This window comes from Barbus barbus (genome assembly GCF_936440315.1).
Source record: "Barbus barbus genome assembly, chromosome: 9".
In the NCBI taxonomy this organism is placed as follows: Eukaryota; Metazoa; Chordata; class Actinopteri; order Cypriniformes; family Cyprinidae; genus Barbus; species Barbus barbus.
In genome coordinates this window covers 5,035,979-5,057,933 of record NC_136737.1, presented here as the reverse complement: position 1 = coordinate 5,057,933, position 21,955 = coordinate 5,035,979, and the positions used below count along the sequence as shown (strand labels likewise).

At 38.0% G+C, this 21,955-nt stretch overlaps 2 protein-coding genes across 3 annotated transcripts in view; one reads left to right on the top strand and one right to left on the bottom strand.

Moving 5' to 3' along the window:
- Positions 1–8,212, top strand: part of LOC306874897 (BOS complex subunit ncln) — an 11,948-nt gene extending 3,736 nt beyond the window's left edge. The window contains exons 4-15 of one of the 2 annotated variants that reach the window (XM_079425215.1): positions 185–279; positions 718–798; positions 880–983; positions 1,322–1,410; positions 2,364–2,503; positions 2,600–2,823; positions 2,936–3,023; positions 3,823–3,861; positions 4,071–4,234; positions 4,313–4,366; positions 4,624–4,702; positions 5,852–8,212. In XM_079425215.1, coding sequence (XP_079281341.1) covers positions 185–279; positions 718–798; positions 880–983; positions 1,322–1,410; positions 2,364–2,503; positions 2,600–2,823; positions 2,936–3,023; positions 3,823–3,861; positions 4,071–4,234; positions 4,313–4,366; positions 4,624–4,702; positions 5,852–5,914 — 1,220 coding nt within the window. In that variant the 3' untranslated portion in view covers positions 5,915–8,212. The remainder of the gene's footprint in view (positions 1–184; positions 280–717; positions 799–879; positions 984–1,321; positions 1,411–2,363; positions 2,504–2,599; positions 2,824–2,935; positions 3,024–3,822; positions 3,862–4,070; positions 4,235–4,312; positions 4,367–4,623; positions 4,703–5,851) is intronic. The other variant, XM_079425216.1, reaches the window with a different exon arrangement.
- LOC306874912 (ceramide synthase 1-like) lies at positions 6,805–20,748 on the bottom strand. The gene is made up of 8 exons (XM_079425239.1): positions 19,542–20,748; positions 13,817–13,976; positions 12,980–13,160; positions 12,653–12,814; positions 11,293–11,440; positions 9,991–10,115; positions 9,202–9,288; positions 6,805–8,978 (listed from the first exon to the last, which is right to left on the bottom strand). The coding sequence occupies exons 1-7, from the start codon at positions 19,800–19,802 to the stop codon at positions 9,246–9,248; spliced, it is 1,080 nt and encodes a 359-aa protein (XP_079281365.1). The 5' UTR covers positions 19,803–20,748; the 3' UTR covers positions 6,805–8,978; positions 9,202–9,245.
- Between the last annotated feature and the right edge of the window lie 1,207 nt (positions 20,749–21,955).

Below are 21,955 nucleotides of genomic sequence, written 5' to 3'. Positions count from 1 at the left end.
ATATTTTATACACATTAATTTAATAAATTGTTTATATAACATTTATATTGCCAGATTTTATAAGTAAAATTTTTTGTTTATATGTGTATGCATGTTAATGTGTGTGGATATTTTTTTTATGTATATTTACTTATTTATGATAAGTTAAAGTATAATAACCATGACATTGTCTGTTTTCATCCAGTGCTGCTGCACACAGCGACAGCTAACGGTTTTCAGATGGTGACCAGTGGAGCTCAGAGTAAAGCTGTCAGCGATTGGGCCATAACTAGTCTAGAGGTGAGTATAACTGCCTCCAGAACAGACTCGTTTATCCATAAACAAAGCTTCTGTCGTCACATACTCACCCTCGTGTTGTTCCAAACCCATGTGTCTTCCTTTGTTCTCTGGACCACGTTCATGCTGCTCTCTATCATCTAATGAAAGTCAACTGTGATCAGAAGCTGTCTAACTCCAGAAATGACCATAAAAATTGTTCATCCACTCTAGCAGTTCTAGCAGCGGTTTTAGGCTCAGAGGACATTAATAATACTAATCTGAGAAGGTCAATCAGTCAATGCTCAAAACAACATGAACGTCATGGTCAGGTGTTTATAAGCCCTTCAGCTGCACAGCATTTGACTCTTAAAGTGTGAAATGTCACTCAAGATTGCTTTCACGCTAACTAGTTGCCCTTTTCATCTCACTTATCATGTAATCTCTGAATCCTGTTGTCAGGGTCGCCTCACAGGTGCGGGAGGAGAAGATCTGCCCACTATCGTCCTGGTGGCTCACTACGACTCTTTCGGAGTTGCTCCGGTAAGGACATCATGCTGCGTTCGTTCTTTATGTGGATTTCTGAGTTATTTGTTGTGATATTCAGTGCGTGTTTTGTTTCAGTGGCTGTCGTACGGCGCGGACTCGAACGGCAGCGGCGTCGCCATACTGCTGGAGCTCGCGCGACTGTTTTCCAGACTCTACTCCTACAAACGCACTCATGCAGGGTAACATTGACAGATTATTTCGTAAAACAGACTTTTGGTGTTTGGTGATGAGTTTTTGGCTTAAGGTCTGCATTTAAAGTCACACTGTCTTCCACACTGACTGAATCAGTCATGTCTTTTTGAACCGTGTCTTATACACAGAGACACTGTCATGTTAGACTAGAAAAGGGTCCAAACTGTTGCTATAAAACTAGAAGCACACAATTCCCTAGAATATCATTATATGCTTAAACATTTAGATTTGTACTCATAGAAATGACTAAAGTAGTCAAACCTGTTCATTAGAAGGGGGTGACCCAATACTTTTGGCAATATAGTGTAAAATGTCTATTTTGTAGATACAACCTGCTGTTTTTCTTGTCGGGAGGCGGGAAGTTTAACTACCAAGGCACAAAACGCTGGCTGGAGGACAACCTGGATCACACAGGTACGAATATTGCTTCACAACCTAAGCTGGTCTCGAAGGTTTGAGTATTTCACTCACATTTGTGATTAAAAATAGATGTTTATGAATGTGCAGAGAAAATATAGTTTCTATGGAGTGCAATTTCAAAATAAGAGTCTGTGTATTACGGCCTTGTTCATAATTATAAGTCTTGTATTATACTTTTTTTTTTTTTTCTGGTTATTTTTTTGGGGTATTTCAGTTAAACAATCTGATTATTATGAGCAGCTGATATTAAAGCATATACATTTTAAAATAATAGTCCCAGTTTATTTCTGGCTTGTTTTTAATTAAATATCCTGTATATTATACATTAATTATATATCCTGTATAATGCAAAATATTATTTTCTCTAGTTATTATTGATGTTTTGATTAAACAATAAGACATATTTGGCATTTATTCCAAAGTTAATAAAAAATATATATATATATGTGTGTGTGTGTGTGTGTAATATATATATATATATATATATATATATATATATATATATATATATATATATATATATATATATATAAATCCAAAATTATTAAATTAGTACAGTTTGAGGCAGAAATATTTAAAAGCCTAGTGTACTTTTTGCATTTAAACAAATTAGATCATTTTACTTGTAAATGTCTCCTCACATCTGTTTATTAAGGAAAAACTAATGTTGATACATTTTCATTGTGTTCCTAAATTTGACAAATATTTTAGTATTTCTCTTAAATACTTTTTATATTTCACTGTTCAATTTTCCAAAACTTTAATAGTGTTACTTGGTACCATTTATAGTGGTGATAATAATAAGCAGCAAATTAGAAGCTGTTAAAAAGAATTTTATCAGGAAAAAAAGAAAAGAAAAAATCTTCTCGAATGGAAACAAATGAGTATGAACTCCTGCTAAGACATCTTGTAAAATGGTATGGATTGATCTCGCCCTTGTCTTTCAGATTCCAGTCTGCTCCAGGACAACGTGGCGTTTGTTTTGTGTCTGGACACTCTGGGTAACAGCGACAACCTTCACCTCCACGTGTCCAAACCACCGAAAGAGGGAAGCCCACAGCACGCCCTGCTCAAAGAACTAGAGATGGTGAGAAGATCCACTCCTCATCTAGAAATAAATGCAAACTTCTCTCCTCGTGACGTCAAACCTCATCGGCCGGTCATCGTTGTCTCCTGTTTTTAGGTTGCGGCCCATCAGCATCCCGACCTGAAGTTTTCAATGGTCCACAAGAAGATCAATCTGGCCGACGACACTCTGGCGTGGGAGCACGAGCGCTTCGGCATCCGCCGCCTGCCCGCCTTCACCCTGTCCCACCTGGAGAGCCACCGCAGCCCCGCGCGCCACTCCATCATGGACATGCGGTCAGTGTCGTCCTCTCTGGAGGGGGCGGGAGAGGCCACCGCTGGGTGGGTGATGATTGGTGCTCTCTCTCTGTCGCCCTGACGATTAGTTCCCTCCCTCGCTGCCCATTGGTTGGTTTGATTGATGTCGTCTTTCTGTTGATTCCGTCTCTGGCAGGCCTCACGTGGATCTGACGAAGCTCAGTCGCAACACTAAAGTCATCGCCGAAGCGCTGACAAGAGTCATATACAACTTGACGGAGAAGGTAATGTTCCATCATCTACATTAGTCTTTGTTTCTCAGCAGACATTGATATGTACGCGAATGAAATTGATGGAAACATGTCATATATAATACAGCCATTAAGTAGGGCTGCACGATTTGAAATCCTACTTGATCCAATGCTGCATGAAAAAAACTCAATCAAATCTGCTTGCATTTTGCTTTTTTAAAACTTTTTTTTTTTTTCTCCTCTGATATAGATTGCAATTTTTAAATACTGTGATGGAATATATTTGTGACCCTGGACCACAAAACCAGTCATAAGAGTCCATTTTTTAAAAAATTGAGATTTATACATCATATGAACGCGGAATAAATAAGCTTTCCATTGATGTACGGTTTGTTAGGATAGGACTGAGATTTGGCCGAGATTCAACTGTTTGAAAATCTGGAATCGTTTGAAAATCTGGAATCTGAGGGTGCAAAAAAATCGAAATATTGAGAAAATCGCCTTTAAAGTTGTGCAAATTACGTTCTTAGCCATGCATATTACTAATCAAAAATGAAGTTTTGATATATTCACGGTAAGAAATTTACAAAATATCTTCATGGAACATGATCTTTACTTTAATATTCTTTAATCGGCATAAAAGAAAAATAAATAATTTTGACCCATACAGTGTATTTTTGGCTATTGCTACAAATATACCCCAGCGACTTAAGACTCGTTTTGTGGTCCAGGGCCACATTTTATGATTTTGTTTTTATTTTGATGAATCATTCAGTTTTACCATTGGCCATCACAGAGCTCAAAATGTGTCTTTTAATGATGTGTCATGCAGGGCCTCAGCGGAGACCTGGAGATCTTCACTGAACAGATGGTGAGTATGAAAGAAAAATCCATCAAAAATACCATGTTTACCACATTTCAACCTTCAGAGTTGCATTGAACAGCCCTCGTTTCCGAAACCTAGCAAGCTGCAGTGTTTTCAGGCATCATATGAGTGCATTTCCCAGCGTTTAGCATTCACTGCAGACTCGTCTCTGTAAAGCTGACGTGTTGAGTCTGGTGTGTTGTCGTTCCCAACAGCAGGTGCAGCAGGATCAGCTAGCATCGCTGGTGGACTGGCTGACGGCCCAACCGCGAGCCGCCCAGCTGGTGGACAAAGACAGCAGCATCGTTAACACGCTGGAGTATCACATGAACCGCTATCTGAAGGACGTCAAGAGACACCTGGTCAGAGCCGATAAGAGGTGAATCGACACAGCAGTGTTTCAGTGTTGAGTGGAAATGAATATTCACAGCTTAACGGTTGTTTTATTTTTTGACAGAGACCCTGAATTTGTTTTTTATGATCAACTCAAGCAGACCATGAATGCGTATAGGTGAGATATTCTTTTATTTCATATATTAGAGTGCATAATTTAAGTGTACTTTGTTCATCCTGTATTATTTTAAACATCGAGTTACATTGTTTCGTATTTCATAAATAAACCCGGGTTAGCCGTGAATTTAACCCAGATTTCAAGGGTGAACAGTACACTTGTAAATTGTCAAGTTTTCAAATTTATGCGGTTAATGATATTAATAGTTGACCCCCGTTTAACTTACACAAGCTTGTTTGAATAATTAAACGAACCAGGGTAAAACCAGCAATCTTTGACCTGCTGCTAGCCGTCTGTATTGCATCTTATCTTGGAGTGCTGTATTTGGCTGTACAGGTAAGGACAAGTATTTTCCCTACTCTCATTACTATAATAGATTATATTTATAATAATCTGTGTTGTTTTAATATCAATTTTCTTGTTTTAGTACATCAAGTTAAACTAAATGAAAATGAGAAACATTTCCTTGGCTGACATAAAATATATCATTTAATATACATTTTAGATGATAAATATATTGTTCAATTATGTTTGTAATTTTCAGTTATGTATTCAAGGAATAGGGTTTTTTATGTTTCATATTTTAGATTATAAATTAGGGATGCACAATATTATTGGACCGATATTGGAATCGGCCGATAATGGCTTTTAAATGTATATATCGGCATCGGCCTGATATGAAAAATAATATTTAGACCGTGTTTCTAATTAAATACAGCAGTAATTGATGCCATAAAATCATGAGTATGTTTTGATTTAAAGGTCAGAAGCTATAGCTTACATGAACAAAAAAATCACAAACATGATTAAATATTTAAATTAAATAATTTTATACTGATTTATTCATTAATGTGTAATATGTTATACTTTTTAAACAAATTATGAGCTCTAAAAGATTTTCAGAAATTTGACAACTCGCTCTTTTGCTTTAGACCATTTATAAATGTTAAATCATAAAAAAAAATGTTGAGGTTACCACTGCATCTTTCTGTTAAAAATTGCAGTGATTAATATATAGTGTATTTATAGTCATTTTCAAAGCATTATAAAAGAACTTTGTTATTGTTTATTTAATTCGAACAAATAAGTTCTTGTTAAAGATTAACCAAAATGAAAAATAATTAGATATCGGCAATCGGCCAAAATGAGTTCAAATATCGGCAAAATCATGCATCCCTATTATAAATATCATTCTGTTATATTTTTAGTTTATTTTGTGTGTTACTTTTTTAATTTTAAGGAATTACCTTTTTAGAGTTTCATATTTTATATGAAATATTTATTTTGTTGTAAATATATAATTTATAGTTATGTAATAAGTATATTATTATTTATATTAAATGAAAATTTTCAGTTAACTTATCTTATTTGAAGGATTTGTTTTTAGTCAACTATAATAACCCTGTAAAAATAAATATTTATTCATGTCATTTCTGCATTATTAAAAAATATTGTTTGTAAAAGCTAATTCTTGTTTTCCTGCAGAATTTTGGATTTCTGTACGGTTTCCTGCGTAGAGTCACGGCTCCTCGGGTCAAACAGCAGTAACCTGCAGCCGTCTCTTCACAATACGAGGGGCCGCCGGGGTCTCACAGCAGAGCCAAGAGTGTGTTTGCTTTCTTTATTTCACTAGTTTTATTTGATTTAGTTTTCTGAGAATGAACGTTGATTTCCATGCCAAGAGTTTCATCCACTACATCTCCGCTAGCCTTTCAAGTCTTCCTTGTTGCCTCAAGTCCTGCGTCCTTAAAAATACAATCCGTAATTGCTCAAACAGAGTTGATTTCAATTTAAATCGCAAACAAATCAGTTCCCATGTAATGTCGTCATGAAGTGTGCCCTTCTTGCATCAACTTTCCTCGTGTGGTTATTCTTCACTGGCAGCTACTACAAAGTGGGCCAAAATTGTTGCTGGTTGAGTTGAAGTCTGTCAACGCTCCTCAATCTTTGTCACGCGCTCAGTCTCTACTCAAACTGCTGATTCTCTTCGGAGCGAGTATTATATATAAATATATAGATTGTGATGTTTGGAAACCTGGCATTTCATGTTTTGCAGATTCTTTTATCCTACAGTTTTTCGTCAAAAGACTAATATTAATTATTCCATGATTCTTTAAACATTTTACTTTTTCAATCCTAATTCCATGTGTGGTTTTGACATCAAATGTTCACTTCTGCTTTCGCTGTTTATTGGGAAGCAGCGTGATACAAATTTTTTTGTTATTTATGGAAGCTGATATGCTTTTGACATGCACTGATTTAAAAAAAAAAAAAAAAATTCTTACTCCAAACTCAATTTAACTTTGCAAATCAGAGGTACATGAACTTAAGGGCAAAGAAGAAAAATAAAGTTTTTTTTTGTTGAATTAAGAATATACTGCAGTTGTTTTGATTGAACAGTTTTTATTAAATGGAAAAAATGACAAAACAGTTGCTTTCAATTCACTAATTCAACTTTAATTATTAAAATAGTTCCATTACAAATGAGATAATACCTGTCACTCCTAGTGGTCAGATCAAAATCAAGGAAAAGAGTGAGTAAATGGTCCAAGAAAAATGTTTAAACAAATCTAATAACTTATCTTTCCATGTTAAATTTTTTTTTAATATAATTTATACAGGACAAAACAGTAGTAAGAAATTACAGTGCAGTTTTAATTAAATAACATTTTGTAACCATACAGCAAAATACCCCAGGCAAAAACACCTCAATGTTGTTTTTGATTACATTTACCAGGGGTTTGATATTTATTTTTGGCACTTTTCTAGAAAATTAACACATTTTGATTATATTCTCAACGTGGTGAAATTATTTCCACTGTGCAGAACTTACAGAAAACCAATAATTTTTCATAACCAATGGAGTGTATGGTGGCGTTTAACTGTTATTGATTGATATAAGCAAACGCTGGAAAATTTAACAGAATGAGGGTTACCATCTAGCCACAGCTGTATTCAACGGCAAGGTTTTTGTCCAGTGATTTGACAGTGACAGGTGAAAATAACTACAAACCAGAAACTGACTAACTCCTTCAACAGTACAATAGTACACGGCTGCTGTATAACTAATAGATGTGTACATAGAAAAAAATACAACAGCAGCAATTTGAATTGCGTTCAGGAATATTTTGCGTAAAAACAAAAATATAAACTTAGCTCAAGCTAGCAACATGAATGGAAGACATGACCACAGCGACAGCATTTATGCATGAATATTGAGCTTCATCCTCAGCGGAACTTTTGATATATTAGGCAAATCAACTATTCAAGTATTGCTTAGTTTTGGAGTTATCAATATGTCACGACAGAAAATATCGGTTCCATTTCATCTTTTGATTTCTTCATACAGCATATTCTCAAATATCATGCGTTCCTGAAAACAACATCTGCATAAATACTGATAACTTAGTACTTAATAAGCATCCACAATCAAGTACTGTTAGTACTGTAAAGTAAAATTTTTAGCCAATCAGAAGCTAGCTTAGATTGCGCCATTACAGCAATGGTTGCTATCGGAAATCAAATTGATGGAAGGAATGCAAGCAGTATTTTGTAATCCAAACTTTGAAAGTGATTTCCTCGTACATTCAAACACGGTAATACTGTACAAATGTGATTTTGATTGATGCAAGTCAAATTAGTAGACAACTTTATTTCATTGGTACATTATACTAGTGCAATGGTTCTCAGCTGGTTTTGCTTCAGGATTCTGATTTTATATATTTTTTTTAATTTAAACTTGAAATGCATTAATATTGCCATGAACTTTGCAAAAGTGGACATTTTTGTCTTGTTTTCCAGTACATATGTCTAAAAACATTCTTAAATCAAGATACATTAAATGACAAAATATGAAGTCTTGTTTTCTGATTTTTTTTTACTTTAAACAAGATCAAATATCAGCCAATTAGTTCAGAAAAATAAACTTATTTCAAAGGGACAAGTTTCAGTTGCCAATTTTCTCTTTTTTTTTTAAACAGTCACTTCATTTTTATTACTTTTTAATATGCAGTATATCTAACATGACTTCTGCACAAACTCGTTATTTATGTATACCTGTATTGTATTCTGAATGTTTTTTGGTTTTTACCATGCAAGATTTTATTCATGGTTTTCGAGAGACTGGCATATGTCCTAATTTGACTAGTTACTAATAATGAACACTAATTTGTGCCAAAATACCATTGAACTTGATTTGATGCACAGCCTGCCCATTGATGCCAACAACAAAAGATATGGTAAGAATTTGATTAATTTACTGCCTGAACTATGTCTATGTTTTATTACACAGTTAACTGTGTTTTTTTATTATTATTATTCATTTGCATTTAACATTATACGTTTCTAACATTTCCATTTCAATTGCTTTTCAGATCAGACCTATGACCCACCATTTGAGAAGCACTCCACTAGTACTCATTAGTTACGTATTAACCCTTATTAATTTTTTCACACCTGGAAAGAAAATAAATGACAAAAAAAACAGTGGTCTAAATCCAAAACAAACTTTGGTCCCAGATGACGACCACAAAACCATGGTTTCCGCCGTTCTCCAAAATGCATGGGTTTGTTTCTCACAGGCAGAGATATCAGTCACTCCCACCGTACGTTCCTGATTAACAATTAATGCGAGGTCACTCACTTAACTTAAATTAAGCAATACTCAAGACAGATAACAAATAACATTCACAGTGCTATTGCGATTTATAATATCAATTACAATTAGAATTAATCAAGATTGCAAAATGCAAATGATGGTCGATATTGTTTCTTCTTATGACTGTCCAAGCTCCTTGGCATTCTGAGGTTAGAATCAAACTAGTTCACATAAGTACCTTGCAGTCATCATTAAGTGCCTGCAGGTGGCAGCACCTAGACATTATAGATGTTTCTTCTTGGTGATCCCGTTCTGCACGTGTTTCCTAAGAGTAAGGAAGAAACGTGAAAAGCACACTGTCAGGCTTTAAGGAGGTAATTGCAGGATGCATGTGGCATGGTCAGAGATCACTTAACTTCAAGGTCCGAGAGATAAGGACAGACTAATGCCATGACGCTTGTCACATATACATGAGACGGCATTTTCATCCAAACTCCACCTCTCACAGATCAGGTCGAAACAGACCGTCACACTCAGTGATCTCCAATTGCGTTACCCTAAACCTACAGCTATTGCTGTCACAAGGTGTGTGGAACAAAGCAGTCTTAGTTGTTAGTATATCAAAAGCTATAATAAAATACTGCCCAACTGTGAAACTTTCGAAGGGGCCCAGATTAAGCACAAATCAAGTGTCTAATATAGCCTTGTTTTATATAATCTTCTGGTCCTAGATAGCGTTATATTTTAGTAACGCATAACTGCATTTTCAAAGAATTGGAACATAAGGTCATGTTGGAATATGCACAATTATGGATCAAGTGCATTTGTAGCCTACACCACCGCAATAATTATAAATACTAGTAGGAATAGGCAAAAACATTTTGGTTCAAAAGAAGTCACTCAGGGGAGTTGACTCTACAGCCCACAGTTCTGCCTGAACTGCTAGTTGACCACACGACTTCCTCTTGGTTACATGCGCATGCTGTAAACCTGCGCTAACCACCGATTGCTGCATTTCTTTGCTTACCCTTCAGTAGACATGTGATCATTAGTGTCTCTTTTCTCATTTAGGTCCTCATCCTCGTACTCCCGGACGTCATTTACCTCTGTCATCTGGCCCGTCAGGACCTTCACCACGAACAGCACAATGAACTGTAAAAAGGAACAAAAACATTTTACATTTACAGACAATATTCATAGCAATAACACATAATAAATGATGGTAGGTAATTGGCTAAAGTTCTAAGCCAGTTATCTGAAGTTTATAGGTTAAAGTTAAACTTAATGACAGGGTAGCATGCACTGTTCATATTGTAAGTGTACTGCAAGACACTTGGGATAAAGTATCTGTTAGATATCTAGCTAATACAATCTGACAATACTGATTTCAGGTCAGTAAGATTTAACATTAGTAGTAGTCATTTTAGTAGATATTTTTATGTTAAGCTACCTAAAATAGGGGGAAGTCATGGCCTAATGGTTAGAGAGTTGAACTTGTAATCCAAAGGTTGTGAGTTAGAGTCTCAGGTCCGTAAGGAACTGTAGGTGGGGGAGTGAATGTACAGCGCTGTCTCCACCCTCAATACCATGACTGAGGTGCCCTTGAGCAAGGCACCTACCCCCAACTGCTCCCCGGGCGCCGCAGCATTGGCTGGCCACTGCTCCGGGTGTGTGCGTGTGCACTTTGGATGGGTTAAATGCAGAGCACAAATTCCAAGTATGGGTCACCATACTTGGCCATGTCACGTCACTTTCACTTTAAAGTACACTTTTTCATGGGACAATCCCTCTAGAGCAGGAGTGTCCAAACACTGTTCTGCAGAGTCAACTTGCGTCAACACACCTACCTAGTAGACCTAGCCTGCATCCCAATGTACATACTATCCATCCTAAATTCTGTGTGATTAGTAATTTTCAATACTAGATAGGGTGGATAGTATGTTGGGACGCAGGGATGGATTAGATGGTTCAGGTGTGTTTAATTGGGGTTGGAGCTAAAATCTGTAGGACAGTGGCAGGACACCAGGAGCAGGACACCTGATTCAAGTCATCAGCTCATTACGTTGTCTCCCTTATCCGACACACTAATGAGCTGATTGGTCAAATCAGGTGTGTTTGATAAGGAGACATCCTAAATGTGCACTGTTGGAAGTACTCCCTGCATCAGTGTTGGGAAACACTGCACTAGAGCAAACTGGGGCCTATCTAATTGAATTGTTTGATGATAGCTCATAGTGGATCCATTGTAAGGCTCAAGCCAGCAACCTTCGGGTTACTAAGTCTGAGCTACACTACACTGCTGTTGTGTTCTTAAACTGCCTATTCTTACCAGGAACCAGTAGATATTCATGAGGAGCAGAGCAAACAGGAGTATGTTGAAGAAGAAGTAGAAAGGGATGTGGGGAACCGACTGGATGCTGGTGACACAGGAGGCCCACAGAACTTTGAGGGGGAACCAGTACAAACGGAACCAAAACCTGCACAAACAGAACAAATTAGCTCACACGTGAAGGCAACTGGATCTCTCAAGCATCCTCTGGACAGAGGCTAAAAAAAATCCATAAAACTTGTTACTCATACAAGGGATATGGCTACGAAGGGGTGAGAAAACTCTGGCATTTGAGGGCCACTGTCCTGAAGAGTTTACCTCCAACCCTAATCAAACATACCTGCCTTTCAAAGCAATCCTAGATTTGCAATTCCCAGATTTTCTCAAACTCTTCAGGAAAATGGACCTGGACTGTTAGAGTTACCCACCCCTGCTATACACAGTCACATACATTATTAAACCAAGAAGGGCATGTTGCTAGATGAACAACTATTGTTGTTAAACCAGGGGTACCCAAACCTGTTTCTACAGATCTACCCTGCTCCGGAGTTTAGGTCCAGAAATTACTATAAATTGTCAGATCAAAGTGGAGGATTGAGTAAACAAATCCCTGAAATTTTAGGGCAATGATCAGTTGATGGGAATGTTGTCCCAGGATCAACAAAGTGTGTGTGCCTACTTCTGCAAATCACTTTTAGGCTTGTATAAGGTTTCAATGCTGTGTCACTACATATGCATCAATGACGTCCCCCTGATCGTCGGCGGAGGCCAGGACACCTGGATGATCCCCGGGGACATATCCCCAGTGAAGACCTCGAGTTAAATGCAATAAAAAGAAAAGAACTAAAAATAAAATAATACCTAACTACATAATACTATTATTGTTAGAAATTGCAACAATATAAAACAGAAATAAATACATTTATACATTTAAAATTTTAATTAAAACAATAAATAAACAATTATCTCCTGGCCAGAGGAGAACTGGCCCCCCAACTGAGCCTGGTTTCTCCCAAGGTTTTATTCTCCATTCTGTCACAGAGGGAGTTTTGGTTCCTTGCCGCTGTCGTCTCTGGCTTGCTCAGTTGGGGACACTTAATTTCTAGTGATTATCGTCAATTTGATTTAGCAGATACTATTTAAACTAAACTGAGCTAGACAATGACATCTCTGAACTCAATAATGAAATGCCTTAACTGAAAATTGAGTGTTAATCTTATTTTTATACATTACTGACACTATATCCTCCAATTTGATACTGTTAAGTGCTTTGACACAACCTGTATTTTTAAAAGCACTATATAAAAATAAAGGTGAATAAAAAAAACTTATGATTTCTAGAAAAACAGGCAAACCTCACCATGTGATGCTAAAACTAATGGCCCCCATGTTGGACAGGACATCATTGATGAGGTACTCTTTCCCTCCCCGGGTCTTGAAGTAAACATTGACCTTGGTGAATTCCAACTGAATGTCATTGATGTCATGAAGAAAGAGGACGAGAATGCCAATGTTGTGGTATCTGAGGACGATATGAACAATGATGAGTGGTTTATGTGCTTTTAGTGGCATATAATTTGAGTTGATTATTTGTCAATTGTTGTAGCTATGAAAACTAGAACTTCAAAATCCCATTTTGACAGACTGTAGCATCACTGCTTTAACCACGCCTGTGAATTTGCCTGACCTGAAGGCATAGGAGAATGTGATCAGGGCCAGAGTGATAAAGTGATGCACCACCATGACAAGGGAGTCCTTCCTCCAGGCGTCCATGTAGATGGTGGCATACATGGAATGGCCGTAGAAGCTGCCCTGGATTAGGTAAGCTATTGTGATATCAGTGGGAACCGACATCCCACTCTTCCAGTCTAAGCCAAGAAAGAGAACAAAAAAGTGACACTGAGTTCTACAAGTGAACTCCGTAACCATGACAAACAACTCTAGATTGGAATGACCTTGACTTTCAAACAGTGGAACACTGGCCTCATAAAACAGATCATTTATACTGATATAGTAGAGATTAAAGTTGTTTGTATGTTGCTGGCAAGGGGGAGTCACACTATCAGTGATCTGCAACCACAAGATGCCATTCATTTTTAATGACAGGTGATGGATTCCAGTCTTTGGCGATGTGACAAACTTTATGCAATTAAGCAATGACATGATACAGCAACAACCAATGGGAGTGTAAATAGTGATCAGCGGCCAGCGTAAATGTGCCTTCATTGTGTTGATAAGGAGTGTTAACAGATAATTGCAACAGATCTTTAGTCATTTAACAGTTAACCTTTTCCTCAAGATGTCTAACACCTCCCCCCCCCAACCCTGTTTCAAAACCACACAAGTTTTGTTGAATGTTCAATGATTGTTAAGTATATTTATACCACTTAAAAGTAGCATGCAATATGTTTATTACACAACTCAAATGCTTGTAAGAAACCAAAGGTTGAGTAAATTAGGCCCGACAGGTTTTAATCAGATTATTACATACAAACACAGGACATGTGTCAAGTATGAACCTTACCGTAAAACACAGATGCGGGGTTTTGAAAGAAGGAATAGCTAGTGAAAAACAAAAGGTAGGTGCTGTATGACCATGACATTGTGTAGAAGACCAGCTTCCATGCACTCTCCGGCATCTTTGAGACATCTTTTGGTTGGATACAACACCAATGTGCAAAAGGCTGTGAAAGACAAGAGCAAATAATGAAATTACAGTGCCTGCATTTGAATAGCAGGTGTTCATTTGTCAACAAAGATGATGCTACACAATGCTACCAGGTAAAATCAACAGAAAAGTTAATTTATCATGCTGTACATGCTTGAAAGTATTGTCATACAATTTAACATTAACGGTTTATATCTCCCCAGGACCCGCAATGTTTGTGTTATATCATACAACCACAACATGGTAAAATCTGTTTCCAAATGTTTTTCAATTTGGAAGTTGAAAAAAAGACAAATTCTTTCTATAAATTTGCATTAAAACAAGTAAAGCATTTCCTAGAGTAGGCCGAGTTATAAAAAGGCCACTCTGACTAGCTCATGAGTCATGACATAGGATTACTGGCATGACTCACTGATGGTAATAGCCTCAAGCTAAAGTAGTACCTGTATCTCTATGCTAAACTTGGGTACTTTATTCATATGTTTATCTGTGTACAGACATGCATTTACCTTATCTCTCCTGTGTCAGACTATCCTGCATGTGAAACCGAATGTCACTGTAACTGAAGATGCGATTAAAAGCTCGTCTTAATCAATTATCCATTCATGATCACCACCTTTATTTGCCGTTACCTGATCTGCACTCTCCCTTGTGCTCAAGACAATCAAACAAAGTAGGCCTTCGAAACTAGGCATATACGTTGACACTATGTGGCCCCACTCTTGTGGACATAGGTCTCATGGTTGCCTGATTGGTCATAAGGCAATGTGGCTCACACTGCTGGATTCTGCTCTCCGCCTCTACCCGCTGGGGTTATTTATAGAGGCCAGCTGTCACCAAAATGCCCCACCCCAGTTCATTTATCACTGCCTCTAGCTGAGGCCTTGAGGTTCAGGCTGACTGATGCTGGTGGCTGCATCATAGCGGATGACTGCAGCATATGGTTGTGATAGACAGCACACATCCTTTCTCAGCTGAGCAGCCTGACATTGCTCTGTGGTGTAATGGCCACAAATTAATCAAAGATGCCGGTCCCAAAAAACAACCACAAATGAGGTCTCTTTAATATTCCAGTTGCTTGCTCTAGAACGGGGATCTCCAACCCTGCTCCTGGAGAGCTACCGTCCTGCAGACTTCAGTTCCAACCCTGCTACAACACACCTGTCTGTAATTATCAAGTAGCCCTGAACACCTTGATTAGCTGGTTCAGGTGTGTTTGATTGGGGTTGGAACTGAAATCTGCAGGATGGTAGCTCTCAAGGAGCAGGGTTGGAGACCTCTGCTCTAGAAGTTCAAAGAAGATGTTCAATGCTTCTCCGATTGACTGTTTTCTTCTGGTAAATTGTTCAGAAGAGATCTCTCAGAGTGTGCTCGGATTTGCCAATGGAAAGTATGATCTTCAATATGATTCAATGTATCTACTTCATTTATTATGAATTATGCCATCCACATCAGTTCCATAGATCTGTTCTCTTACTTTGTCAACCATGTTTAATTTGTGTGTTTTATCTCTCTATAGGAATCGATAAAGAAACTTTTAAGTTCTGCCTTTTTGTTGTTTGCCTCTTGGTTTAGAAAACATTACTGCAATCTTAGCGTTGTGGATCGGGCTAAGGTAAGGAGATAGATTAGATCAATTTTAACCTAAAAAAAAAAATGATGGACTGTGGCTTTAATGAAACGCAAATGAGTTCCCCAAAACGTTTCCTGAGCTTTGGAAAACCACCCTCTGAGCAGTAGAAGCTTCCTCTGGGAATGGAAGACCTATTACAACCCATATTAGGCCACCAACTACTTCTCCTCACTCTCCCAGCACATGAACGGCAAGCAGAAGCAAATTCCACTGAAAAACGTTTTGTTTTGGGGTCTTATACAAGAGCCGACCTATCCGCTAAACATGCAGTTTCCAAGGCAACTGTTTGAGGATAGCAGGTGGTTTTGTAGAATAAATATAAAGACAAATGACAACAAACACAATGAACAAGCCCACATATGTAAACAGCTTTCCATCACACAATGTCATTTCCCTACTGGTTCAATGCTCTCTTTTGGATTTGCATTGTACTACAAGAGCAACTTGAAGACGAAAAGACAAATGACAACAAACACAATGAAAAAGGACCATATCCCACATATATAAACCCTTTTCCCAATACTCTGAGGGGACACATGTCTTAAGAGCCACATGGTGGAGACACATCTTATATTCATTTTCTCTTCAAACAGTCCTGCTTCCTTCCTGTTCAGGCTGAGCTATATTTCCTTAAGCTTTGATTGTTCTTGGAGTTACTGGTTCGTTTTCTGTCATCATTTCACATGAAAATTATGTATCTGATCCAGAGATCAGAGTAGACATAACAGGCCGGGACAAAGAGGAAGGAAGGATGTCGATGTTTTTAGATCCGTACTGATAATGGCATGCAATTTCCACTCTGAGCAAACATTCAAAATACATCAATGCAAGCATCTAGTACAGTGCAGTTTATCAGGTGACTGAGTTTTAATGAATTAAGGAGTTTAAATGAATGAGTGCTCTAATTGCCTTTCAAGGTCAATATACAGGGCTGCACATTTTGAAGGGTTACTTTTAGAAGAATCTTCTATCAGCATTAGCTAATAACCCTTTCTCCTTGGTCATGAGTACTATTTTGCGTCAATTTCAAAATCTAGAAATTACACTATCAGTGTATGTATACATAATTGACTACTTAAAAATTGATTGACAGTCTTTTAACAGGTTAATGAAAAATCAATGCACCTGCTGGTGTCGCAATTACGTTTGTTCAGCATGTGTTAAGGATGTAAATCATTCAAACACATCTGTAACTTTACTATCTGAAGAGCTGATGACCTCTGATGACGAACTGCCTGCAGAATCCACAGCGTGACATGATATTCCTTTGGCAGCTCGTCCGACAGCTGATGTTTGCCTGAACACGATATTGTTGTCCATTTTGATTTAAGTTGAGTGATTACTGAAAATATCCTCTGGTCCAGTGAATAGTGATAATCACAGTCTCATCAAAGGTCAAAACAGCATGCGTTCGGCCACCCAGCACGCATTCAACACCTTGATTTTTTTCACACACACAGTTTACAGAACTGGCCAGATGGCCTTGTGTTAGTCATCCATCGAGTCTGAGAACGTGAAAGTGCAAGGGAACTTAAAAAATGAATGGGCCTCATTAGCACTAAGAGCTCATGCCATAAATTGTTTATTAGGCAACATGGAGATTCGTTTAAAAAGCAGACGGAAAGATCATGTTACGTACCGCATGCATGTTTGAGAGTGCAAGGCATAGTCTACAAAACACTTTAAAATCTGCAGACTATGTCAGAAATGATCTCCCAAGACATACAAGACAATCTTGTGGCCAAAGTACAGTATACTAAAACTGCAGTAGTGAGTTCAGACAGCTGAAATATGGCTCCATATGACTTGTGCACTATATTTTGTCTTATGAAGTCCTATCATAGCTAAAGTGCGAAGAACAGACCCATATTTATGTCATTAATCACTAAAATTATGGGGGAAGTCATGGCCTAATGGTTAGAGAGTCGGACTCGTAATCCAAAGGTTGCGGGTTTGAGTCTCGGGCCGGCAGGGATTGTAGGTGGGGGAGTGAATGTCCAGCGCTCTCTCCACCATCAATACCACGACTGAGGTGCCCTTGAGCAAGGCACCGAACCCCCAACTGCTCCCCGGGCGCCGCAGCATAAATGGCTGCCCACTGCTCCGGGTGTGTGTTCACGGTGTGTGTGTGTTCACTGCTGTGTGTGTGTGCACGTTGGATGGGTTAAATGCAGAGTTCAGAGTATGGGTCACCATACTTGGCAGTGTGTCACTTCACTTCACTAAAAACCTTTCCCTAGCAATCCTTGGCATATTTAATGAATCAGAATGATTTAATCTTTTGAGTCAGATCTTTTCAATGAGTCAGTTCATCCAGTCCCTTTACAAAGTGATCCGGTTTTCAGGGTCTGCTCACTTACTCCAGGGGTTGACAGTTCACCGAAAGGGAAGATTATCAGTAAATAATCTGTTCCTTATTTAAACCTATCCTATGAGTTTGCGATAAAACACACAGGTTCTATAACACCAGAATCCCATCTGGATCCTATTGATTTTTTTGCAAGCAATGCTTTGATCATATGGCAACGTGTTGACTTCAATACTGTGTTATGTAGAAGGGACACCCTCTTTCATGAAGAGGGTATTATTAGCCAAGAAGCACAAGTTACACTGATAAGTGGCTAACGGTCTACAAGTGACGAATGCTTATCTCTTTATTTTCAAAGCCATGCCTGTTTTTAAGCACAAACTATGGTGCTGCAACTCTTTGCCAAGACCTCGCTGTCTCTTACTCAAGGGTTACAAACCAGACAAGGTCCTGACACATCACATATTTCAGTATAAACATCACGCCAGCTGCCTCATGCCATCCATCAGGGTTTCTCAACGTGCTCAGAGAAGAGAATTTACAAAAGGGGGAATAAACCGCGGCCCAGATCAAACATGAATGCAGGGGACCCATGAATCATATTGATCGCGCCAATTACAGTACATGTGCTGAGCCAGCGAGAGGTGTAAACGCACTTGAAAAGCATGTTTCCGCCCCACACATTTCAGGAGAGGAAGTGAAACCGATGTTTGCATATGTCAGCTAGGCCGAAAATAAGCATCAAATACAAAATGTCAGGATATCATAATCCCAGACACAAGAAAATTAGGTAAAGATCGTGTCTAGGAAACATGATAGTAATCGGACCTGTTTGCATAGCCATCTTTGTATGTAAAAGTATGTAAAGGGTAAAATGCAAAGTAAAAAAACTATGTAAAATAGCTCTTGTGCACATTGTAACTTCGTACAATGAATTTAAAATAAATTTCACTGACCTGTGAACAGTGAACAAAACCTCTGAGGACTTTCTGGTTCAACGGAGGATAAACTACACCACAAGCACATCTTAACAAACAATTTGCAGTCACAGTTGAAATAATGACTTGTGAACTTTCTGCATCAAGTGTCAAGACTTCTGTTATACTGTTGTCCAGAAACAACAAGAGCTAAAGACTTTTGAGCGGTTTGCTTGTGCACAACTCAGACGGATGGGTGGTAGTACTAGTAATACTTGACACCACTAAAAACCTCAGAAGCACACTTTCCCACATGTAGATGCACAAATGAACTTCAATATACAAATGGTCATGTAACGCCCAATGTTTCAAAACAACTTCAAATATTCATTCAATGTTGCCAGTGACGCTTTCAAGACCTGAGGCCTGTTCCATAAAACAAGTTTTCCAAATAAGCCAGGCTTATTTCAGTTAGTCCAACCTATTTTGAACCAAATCAACTGACAATAAGTCAGACTGACTGAAATAAACCTGGCTTATTTGGTAAACTGGCCCCTGGTGTTTACATTTACAGGATACTCTAATGAACTTTTAAATTTTTTAATAGTCGATGCCGGATTTTGAATTAAATAAATTAAAACCCATTGTACACAGTATAAATAATTGATACTAGTGTGTCACTTGTTGCATTTGAATTGATAGTGACTTTGTTGGTATATTTACCTCAAAGATGTACACGGTCAGTCCCCTGCGCACCTTCGTCCACATGACCGCACACATGAGGAACATGAAGATTTCCGTCCAGGTTATGTATGCATGATCCAGCAAGGTTCTTCTGGACAGCTCCAGCCCGCAGTCTTTACAGTCTCTAAAGGCACTGAACATGACTGAATATGCTCTAGTGACGAGCTCCATATAGCCAGGCATGATCTCCATCTCCATGCCATCGCTGGAGGAACCATCATCCATGTGATTGGGGTCCATTATTTTAGAAATATTATAATAACAAGCCACTTAGGGGCTGGAAAGCAATGGAGATGCACAATGCAAAAGTGCCACCAGCTATAGCTGCTGCAAACCTTTAAGCTGATTATGGTCTCTGGAGTATCCCGTCTTTTCTTGTCTTCTAAATTAAGACTTATAAACTACTAATGATAATTAACAAATCATGCCAAACAAACAGATTCCAACATTAACTCCTAATGCCAAGAGAAAAGAGATTATTTTATATCCTATGCATATATGCCAGTGTCAGCTATTGGGGTGTTAATGGCTTTAGAGTGCCACCATCATTTGCTTAAACAGCCTATAACAAGAAACCCTCTCTGTAGCTCTATAATATTCACTACAACACTTTCCTTACGGTATGATCACAAAATGCATTACACAATATATGAATCAGCATGCATGCATTACCTACAACACTTCCTATATTATACATTTAAGCTGATGGCTTACAATTTAATAATTCTGAGCAACCCTGAAATGAAAGGTTCATAAAAACCATAACCAGTGTGTATTCGGCCCTTTATATTCCACGCAAGTGATGCGCGTCCAATTCATGTGCCAAAATAGCGCGTCCTCTTCTTTTCGTTATTCAATATACATAACATATCCTCTGGGTTTCATCTCATGTCGAGAGGTTTAAAGCAGGAATGATCCCTCGGTATGTCCATATGTGGGTCGGATACAGAACACAGGTAGAAATAAAAATCACCAAATGAATGTTTCGCTCAAATGAACCTGCGCATTAAATCGCTCAGCATGTGATATACTCACAAACGCACAACGAGAAAAAAAAAACGCAAATGCCTATGAAAATGTGTCTAAAATCTACCAAAAGCATCCCGTGAGAAGCGAAAGAGGCGCCACGCTGTGGAGACGTTGAGGTTAGTGAACACACGCGCGCGCACAAACACGCACACAGAGAGGAGAGAGAGAGAGAACAGGAACTGGTTTAAAGTGACAGTAGCATAATTGTGTGGAGTAACCGTTATGCGTCTCAGAAATGGGAAGGACATTCAAAGGTTTTGTTTATTATTAAAAGGAGATAGTAGGTTTTCAGAATTTAAGTTATATTCAAGCACATTTCATGCGAACTAACAAAGACCATTTGTTATATAATGTTATAATGCACTCTCTGTAATGAATATAATCACATTAGTATGTTTACACCACTATGCCTTCTGGGTGAATCAACAATAATTATATGAAGACGTTCAGACATAGCTGGAGGCATAGTTTATTATTATTATTATTGAATTAGACTATTTTAGTCATTTATTATGTTATTACAAACCAAAATTGTAGGCCTAAAACATGGCATTAAAATTAAAATTATGTGTTTACGGATTATCTGACCTTTGGCTACTTACTGTAATTGGCCCGTAATGTTTTTTTTATTAAATAAATATATGTTGTTAGTTCTTTAAATAAAGGCATTATATAAAAAGTATATTCAGAAAATAGCTTTAGTGCATTGGTCTCAAACGCACAGTTTAGCTCCAAATCACACCTGCTTGGAAATTTCTAGTGATCCTAAAGATCTTGATTAGCTGGATCAGGTGTTTGATTAGGGTTGGAGCTAAACTCTGCAGAGCTGTGGTGGCCCTCCAGGAGTTTGAGACCAGTGCATTAGAGAATTTGTCCATAGAATTTGCCCCAAACGCAGCAATATAAAGTTGTAACACTGGGCGGCGCCATCTGGCTGCGTAACATCCCATAATCACGCGCTGCTTTTCTTCCAAAGTTCCAAATGGAAGATCTGAATAAATTATTGATTCTAATAGTAGTAAAAGCATTATTAGAATGCTGAGAAATGTAATGCATTCGGGTTTAAATAAAGAAAGGAAATGTTATTAAATGTAGAGGGAATATCATTGCTGTGTATACTAACGTTAGATTATCACCATCTGTGCTCGCAGGTGTTTTCAGTCACTGAAGAGGATGTTATATGGTTTAGACTTTCTAGTGTTTATTTACAGACACCGGATGTTTTTGAATGTGTTCTATTTATGAACGGGGGAAAAACAGGTCAAAGACATCCGGGTATGAATAACTGGATCTGTCTCGTACCTTGCATACAAAGTTAGCAAAGTGCAATAATATAAAACTCTCAAGGTGCATTACAGTTCAAA